At 42.8% G+C, this 8,870-nt stretch overlaps 1 protein-coding gene across 1 annotated transcript; it reads left to right on the plus strand.

Moving 5' to 3' along the window:
- Positions 1–643: 643 nt before the first annotated feature.
- LOC121158947 (interferon-induced very large GTPase 1-like) lies at positions 644–8,089 on the plus strand. The gene has a single exon (XM_040983942.1). The coding sequence runs from the start codon at positions 646–648 to the stop codon at positions 7,951–7,953; it is 7,308 nt and encodes a 2,435-aa protein (XP_040839876.1). The 5' UTR covers positions 644–645; the 3' UTR covers positions 7,954–8,089.
- The last annotated feature ends 781 nt before the right edge of the window (positions 8,090–8,870 follow it).

The raw sequence follows: 8,870 nt of genomic DNA on the forward strand, positions 1-8,870 counted from the left end.
AATACACACAAAACTTTCAAACATGTATATATTTTTATACTTCATCTTAAAGCTTAGCTGTCACCATCAGTTTAGGTCTGTGAAATCAGTGCCAGAAACAGGCTATACTGAAAATAACTCTGGCAATTAAAAAACCAAGACATTGGGCCCCAGTGTGGCAGCCTAGTGGCTAGAGTCCTCAGCTTGAACGTGCCAGGATCCCATATGGATGCTGGTTCTAGTCCTGGCAGCCCCACTTCCCATCCAGCTCCCTGCTTATGATCTGGGAAATCAGTTGAGGACGGCCCAAAACTTTGGGACCCTGCACCTGCTTGGGATACCCGGAAAAAGCTCCGGCTTTGCATTCGCTCAGTTCCAGCAGTTGTAGCAACCTGAAGAGTGAATCATCAGACAGATCTTCCTCTCTGTCTCTCTGTATATGTGACTTTGCAAAAAAACATAATAATAATAAATCTTTTTTAAAAACCAAGACAATTTATGAACACCCACAATGATGATTTCCACTTAATATTAACAAAACTTTTTTATGTTGGACTTATTAAAGAAGAGACTTATCTTTTCTAGATTCAAACCATTGTCACGAGGCCAATATATCCTGGGTCAGGAAGCAGACAAGTTAATTGAATGTATATTTTTCAAACAGCCATGGCCACAGGAGGACACACCCATGATGAACATCTGCTCAGAGAAGAAAGGAAACAAGATCTCCAAGAGAGGCTGAGAGCAGTGGGACTGGCTGCTGAGTACTGGTTACCAATGCTGCAGGAACACCTGGGTGTGACCTGCGCACAGGCCTTACAACACCTTGATGAAGAGGACCTCCAGAAGCTGAAAGACCAGACACGACATCCATGGGAGAAAAGAGCCCTGGAGAAGCTGCTGCACCTGTCACCATCCAAGATTTCAGGGTCAAAGCAGTCTCCTGTGGAACTGATGAACCAAAAGCAGATGCAGGCAGAAAAGGCACTGCAAGAACTGCAGAAATTGTTGTCTGAAGGGAGGCAGCGACAGGAAGAGGTAGTGAAGAGAAAGGAAGAAGAGCTGAGGCAAGCAATGGAAATACCTGAGGAGTACTGGCCACCACCTGAAAAGTCACTTTGGGAGGTTCTAGACAACATGCAGAAACTATTCAGGCTCACAGAGGGGATCCAGACTGCTAGGCAAAACCTTCCAGACAGAGATCTGGTGAGAAGGGCATCTGGAGGACTGGCCCTGCAGGGGATTTACAAAACCAGCCAACAAAGGGACCTGCTTGAAAGAAGAGAGGAGCTACTCAGCCTGCCCAAGGAGCTTTCACTCCTTGGACCTGAGCAGGGCACACGAATGGAAACAGTTGAATTCACCTCCCGAGAAGCAGAGTCTATGTTCACACAGAGTGTAGAGAAGCTGGGCTTAAGCTTAAGTGAATCAGCTGAGGTTGTAGGCTTGGAAGTTAGTCTAGAAGAGGGTATGAATCACAACCAACATTCAGAATTCAAGGAAAAAGAACAATCACATTCTGAGCACTCTTATTTTTGTTCAACCAAGTTCAGCTATGTCCCCCTGGCCTCCTGCCACTTCTCCATGGATCAGCTCAAGTTATCCAAGGCTGCTCTGCAAGAATTGAAGTGCATTGAAGACATCCTGCAACAGACCCCTAGCTCTGACAAACTGCCCACCATGTTGAGGTGCAGGATGGAAAAATTCTTCCACAGATTTGGTTCTCATGCAAACCAAGGCCCTCTGCACCTGGGAGGAATCTTCTGGTGGAAGGCCATTTCAGAGGGATTCCAGAGAGAGCAATTGGAAGAAGCAAAAGGGCACTTTGCCAAGTCCCTGGATATTTACATTAGGGACAGCTATGGTGGCTTTGGAATGAATGTTCTTGCAGGTAGTAAGGTGTCCAACACTCTTTCACAAGCACACTCTCCAAGAAAAACACTCCAAAATCTCCAAACCAAAGTGCAAGTGTCTGAGGCCAAGACAGGTGGCCCACCAGAAGCAGATGGATTTGTGCAATGGAAAGCAGGCCTCATTGCCAACAATCAAACCTGGTGCATTATCGACCGGGGACACCAGCTGGTACCCATTTGGGACATCATCCTCTGCAGCCACAGAAGTGATTTTAAGAATGCCCTCCAGATGGCTCAGTGTCTTAATGACACCTATACTACTATGACAAGCTTCAATGCCAAGATTCAGTATGAGGAAGAACTACTGAATACTGAGAAGGAGGTTAGAAATTTCCTAAAGGATGTGAAATCCTGGAAAGTATCAGAACCTGAAGAGCAGCTTCAAAAATTAATACACATCATGCAGATGCTGAATCAAAAAATGAAATGTTATGACACATGGATAAACGTATGTCTTACAAATGGAGACCTGCAGAATTTCCTAATAAAAACTGTCAAATTTTGCAAAGAAGTTTCCAGTTACAAAACTAAATTTATTAAATCTCAATTGCGAAAGCTTCTGGATCCTCACATCTACAAAGTGACAAACTTTCCCGAGGCTCACTCCATCATGCAGTGGATCCTCCAGTCAGAGACACACCCTGACCCAGAGCAAATAAATATCTCCCACTTTTCTGAATTAATTAATATCTTAACAAAAACCTACAATGAACTCATGGACTTGAAGGTCAACTCTGAGTCTGCAGAGTCAATAGAAGAAGCTCAAAGAAAGGCTAATTTTGAAATCAGCTCGGCTCTCAGATCCTTTTTCAATTACCTCCAAGAAGCAGGGAAGACAGACACACGCCTTTTGCTACTTTTCATTGCAACTGGTGCAGGATATCAGGTGGCAAACCATACTTTTCAGTGTGTAGGGGCAGATGAGCTAAACTTCCTACTAAATGAAATGAGGTCTTCCCACAATAAATACCAGGAACTCAAAAGTATTTCCATGTACAGGGCCCAGGCATTTCTGCTGCTCACAGGTCTGACAGCCACAGTTGGAGTCACAGCTGTTTCTCCAGAAGAAAAAACACAACGCCTAGAATTAATGAAACAACACATGGGGCAACCATGGTCTAAAGAGGTTGTCCATGTCCTAGGCAAACATAGAGCAGAAGATGATTGGGATATTCTAGAGAAAGAACTGAGATTGCTGATCAATGGGGATTGTGAAGTCACTAAGTCTTCTTTGCACATGGACGAAGTGGCAAAACAATTGGAAAGTCTTTTCCATGGAAAAAAACAACCCCATGATCTACAGGAAGATGAAAACAGAACAGGGGAGGTCATAGAAAATAGGCTCTTCCTAGAATTACTGCAAAGGCTAGGCTTAGAACAGTACTACCCAAAAAGGATGAGCAGAGCTAACTTCCATATTATCTACAAGAAGTCTGTGCATGACACAAAGCCCAGCTCTGAAAAGGAGCTTCCCTTTTACTTCCTGCAGAAGTTGCTAATGTCGGATTATAGCCTAAGACACTTGGCCATCAAGGATGATAGAGAGACAGAATACCACGTAGCCTCAACAACCTCCAATCAGGATAATAAGGATTTTGATCCATATGAGGACTTTATTGAAGATGGCTCCAGTTCCACTAACCTTTCATCCACAAAGCCATCCCAGCTCAACAAACACCACATTCACCCAATGGACATTCAGATGGCAATTTTTCACTGTGTAGATGACTATACCAGGCAATATATTTTGGACAAACTTGCCATTTGCCAATTTGCCCTCCCCCTTGTAGTGCCTAATCCTTGCAATTCTCAGATTGAGTTCTCCCTCTGGTCTCTCAGGCAAATCAGGAGAAGTTGGCAGCAAGTCAGTAAATCACCAGGTGGGAAGAAGATCAGTTACAGGAATCAGCAGATGTGCTGTGTCTCTACCCCAATTGTGTCCTTCATCAGAGTTGGGGATGGCCTCTCTGCTTCCAAATCTCAGATCATGAACTGTATTCTAAGTAAACATAAACATGATGTGTTTTTTCACCGCCACTACAAAGGAAGCACAAAAGACTGTCTCTTGATGGAAGGTGTGGTAGAAGTGAGCTGGTTCTGTCCTGGTGGTGATGATGGGGACAGATTTGACAACTGTGTGACCTTCACCAATCTTCATGGAGATGCAAAGAAACATAAGCAGCAGCTCACTCTTCTGCAGGAAATCTCTTCTCTCATTGTGGTCCTCATGAAATTTTCTGATAACAATGAAGAAAATAGGAAGCTTGTTCGTGAGCTATGCTACTCTTCCAGACCTTTGATCTTCTTGCTTGATGACAAAGAAAAAGGCATGGTCAATACTTCTGGTCAGAGAGTAAGAATTGGCATCAGGAATAGAAATGAGGCAGAATTAACAGAGGAGATCACAACAGCAATCAGGCATTTGCTAGAGTCCCCTGACACTTCTATCAGCCTAGAAGACTGTTCCCAGATCGCTCGCCAGCAAGGATTCCTCATTGATGAAGACAACAGAGAGTGTAAGGAAGGCAAAGAAAAGGCACAAAATGTAATGGCCCTCCTGTCAGAAACAGAGTTATCTCACGTGAAGGAACATTTACTGCCCTTACAGGGAACACTGTGGCACCTGTGGTGTAGAAAGGACAAAGAGCTCTACCATCTGACAGAGAAGGGCAATCGGAGCATTGAGCAACACAAGAGTGACATTGAGACAGAGAAACAAGAGATACGGCAACAACAGCTGATCAAAGCCTTTCCTCTCAATGATTTAATGAGATCTGTTCTTGAAATTCTTCAGGGAAATTCAGAAACTTACAGCAAACTCTATTTTTTACCATGGTTGAGTGTATTTTTGGATAATCTGACTGCACAACACTTAGAACAGTTGCTTGATGAGCAAAGGTCCTTGTGGCTACAGGTACAAGAAGAGAGGAAAAACATGCCAAAGAGCAGTTCTCTGACAGACTTGCAAAGTCAGATAGAGGCCATTTCCTCAGAGATTAATAACTGCAGACTCGGATTTGAGTACCTTCTCAGAGAAGTTGGCCAAATCTATGAAGCTCTGGAAGAATCATCCTCAAAAAAAATGGCTCTCTCTCATTCTCTACCTGAAATTGCTGCAGATCTGATGATATCTGGTGTTCCCATTGAGCTGATGGATGGGGATGCCTCATATGTGCCTCTAAAGTGGGTGGCAGCTATTTTTGACAAGCTTGCAGAGAAACTTGGAGACAAAAAGCTGTTTGTTCTCTCTATCCTTGGCCTGCAGAGTTCAGGCAAGTCCACTCTGCTGAATACACTCTTTGGGCTGCAGTTCACAGTCAGTGCAGGCAGGTGTACCCGGGGGGCCTATATGCAGCTCCTAAAGGTGGAGGAGACATTCACAGAGGAACTTGGCTTTGACTTTGTGCTAGTTGTGGATACCGAAGGTCTCCGAGCCCCAGAACTCAGTAATAAATCCCAGAACAGAGACAATGAATTGGCAACCTTTGTCACTGGACTTGGGAACTTGACTCTCATCAATATATTTGGGGAGAACCCATCAGAGATGCAGGATATCCTACAGATAGTTGTCCAAGCCTTTCTGAGAATGAAACAGGTGAAAATCTCACCAAGTTGCCTCTTCATCCATCAGAATGTGGGGGAAGTTACTGCTGAAGACCAATTGATGGAAACACGTAGGAGACTAGTGCAGAGACTAGACGAAATGGCAAAATTAGCAGCAGCACAGGAACAGTGCTCAGACATCACCTGCTTCAATGATGTCATTAAGTTTGATGTCAACACTCAGGTCTACTACTTTGCGCATCTCTGGAATGGCAATCCTCCTATGGCCCCTCCCAATCCTCGCTACAGCCTCAACGTGCAGGAATTGAAAAGTAATATTCTTATGAGTGCCAAACAGGAATCCAAGGGAAGCATCATGAAGATATCAGATGTAAAACTTCGTGTTCAAGATATGTGGAAAGCTCTGGTGAGTGAGAACTTTATTTTCAGTTTCAGGAACACCAGAGAAGTTGTGGCCATGAGCAAACTGGAAACCATGTACAACCAGTGGACCTGGCAACTGAGGAGTCATGTGCTGGAACTGCAGAACCAGCTGACCAACCAGATTAAGAATGGGAAAATGCAGACACTCAACAGAAGCACAGTTGAGACACCAGTTAAAGAAAAATATGAAGCTGTCAAGCAAGAATTTGAAAAATTTTTAAATGAAGATCCAGATAATGAAATACTAATTCAATGGAAAGCTAATTTTGAGCATAAACTCCTCACACTTAATAAGAAACTCATTTCAGAATGCAGAACAAAAATCAATGAACTTATTCATTTTAAAGACAGTCAAGAAAGTCTGGATAAGAAAAAAGCAAACTATGAAAGAGAATTATTAGAAAAGAGCAGGAGGTTGGCTTTATCTATAAAGGATAAAGAGTTAAGTATGGAAGAGATACAGAAGAAATTTCATCAACTTTGGACAAAATGGATCCATGATGTGTCCTCAACTTTCCCTCAAGTCAAAGAGCCTAACATTAAGCTAGAATCTGAAAACATCCTTTTGAATTATTTCAGACGTGAACCAAATGTGGTAGAAACACTGAGCAAAAATTCTGGAGAGATATTCCAACTCAATTATACCACACATGTGAAAATAAGTAAGAAATATTACCTTTTCAAAAATAATTTAGAGGCCCATGATAAAGAAACCATTAGTATGACTAATAATCAGATTATTGCAAGATATGAAGAAACTATTACTGACATTCAGATGCACCAACGTGGTTACAGTTCCAGTGATTTCCATAAAATCCTGCAAATAGTAGATGAGGAAATAAAATCTGCACCTGGAAAAGAAAGGTATTCCTTTACAAAAAAATATCAAGTTGACATATGTCGGCATTTATTCCAAAAAGCCTCACAGTGTTTTGAGGAGATGCACAGAACATTCAAGAGAGCAAATGACCCTGTGACCTACTTGGAGTCTAAGAAAGATGATTTCTTCATGAGTTTTAAAATCTCCTGCCAAGGAGCAACTTCTATCACAACATTTGTTGATTTTCTATGGAAGAAACTCTCTCCAGCTGTGTCCACCACCATAAGACAAAAAACAGTCCCTAAAATTGCTGGGGACATGAGAAGTACCTGTCCTGAATTCAACGGAAACAGAGCTAACTTGGAGAAACACATTCTCATCTCTCTGGCAGAGGAGGAGAACTTTGAAAATTATTGTCAATATATTGAAAAACCAAAATCATTTTTCAAGAATTACATTGAAACATGTATTAGAAAGTACTGTTCAGGATCAGGGGCTGAAACAATACAGGCTTTTTTAAAACTAAGTTTAGATGACATAAAAAATGCCCTGCTCTCCGCTATTCATAAATCCACAGCAGAAGCTAAAGACAAAAGCAGCACTGCCTCTGAGTGGCTGGATTTGTTCTGTGATCACCTCGGGAGCAACTTCATCTTTCCACGAAGTGACTTGATAAGCATTGAACACCAGGAGATTAAAGACATGGAGTTTCTCAAGCAAGCCATGAGTGCAGCTCTGGATCCTGTAATGAAGATAGTTGAACAAAGCTGCTTGAGTAAACCTGTAGATGAAATGGTTCCTGCAATTGAGAAACTACTCTCTGAACACCTGTGTGGCTGCTGGGAACAGTGTCCCTTCTGTAGAGCCATCTGCACAAACACAATACCTAACCATGATGGAGAGCACAGTGTTCCTTTCCATCGACCACAGGGAGTCAATGGATGGCATTGGAGAATGACAGACAACTTGATCACTGCTTGCTGTACAAGTTTGGTGGCAAGTGATTCCTTATTTCAACGTATTGATGGCCAGAAATTCCCATACAAGAACTACCGAAATGCAGGAGGGGATTATGCCACGTGGCGCATCACTCCAGATTCATCCACCCTGCCATACTGGAAGTGGTTTGCTTCTTACTTCAAATCACATCTGGAAGAGAAATATCAGCTTAAATTTGCAGGTAAAGGTCAAATTCCTGATGCATGGGCCAGAATCACAAAGCAGGAAGTGCTTGAGGACTTGAAAAAGCAGTAATATTCATGTGGTGACAAGAATCTCAAGATCTACCTAAACAAACCTTAAATTTCTCCTTAAAGTGAGAAACACAATCCTGCCATTTTCAAAATGGAAAGCTGAAAATGTAAGTCAATTCATCTGTTCATGAATTAAAGTTTTACTTCGAAAGGATTTTATTTCTCTGTGCCTCAACTCCTTCTGATGTAAAAACAACTTGTAAAATACACATACACTTGATAAGATCAAATACCATCCACTTTACCTACTACATGGGTCTGGTGCAGTGGTACAGGAAGTACCTGTAACATCTACATCCCATGTAGACACCAGTTTCTGTCCTGGCTGCTCCACTTCCAATCCAGTTCCCTGCTGATGATGGAAGAAAACAGTGGACAATAGCTTGAGCCTCTGGGACCCTGCACCCACATATAGATCCGTAAGAAACTCCTAAAATCTGGGTTCAAATAAGCTCACCTACGCAGCCATTTGGGGAGTGAACCATTGGATGAAAGATCTTTTTATCGCTCCTTCTTTCTGTAAATCTTTCAAATAACAAATAAATCTTAGAGTTCGACCTTGACAGCTCAGGTGACAGTAGCCCTCTGTAGCAGTGGCAGCCTGCTTGCAGAGAGTACCTGGGCCAGGTCAGACTCGATGCCTGGGACTTGGCCCATGGGCACTGCTGACCCACAGTGACCGAGTCGCAGGCTGTTGGGAGGCCAGAGAGCGAGATTTCTCCCCTCATGGTGAGTATGCTAAGAGGGTGTCCTGTCCAGCAGGACAGTCAATGGGGGTCGCAACCAACCTAGGAGAGAATGACTGGACAAGAGACACAAAGAATGGACAGCAAGACAGGATGTCTGATCAAGCTGTCAGTTTATTGATTTTAATTGAGGGTTTATATATTCTTCAGTAACTAAGGCTCAGGGAGGAAA

This window comes from Ochotona curzoniae, unplaced genomic scaffold (genome assembly GCF_017591425.1).
Source record: "Ochotona curzoniae isolate NIBS_2020 unplaced genomic scaffold, NIBS_Ocur_1.0 contig_4017, whole genome shotgun sequence".
NCBI classification, from domain to species: Eukaryota; Metazoa; Chordata; class Mammalia; order Lagomorpha; family Ochotonidae; genus Ochotona; species Ochotona curzoniae.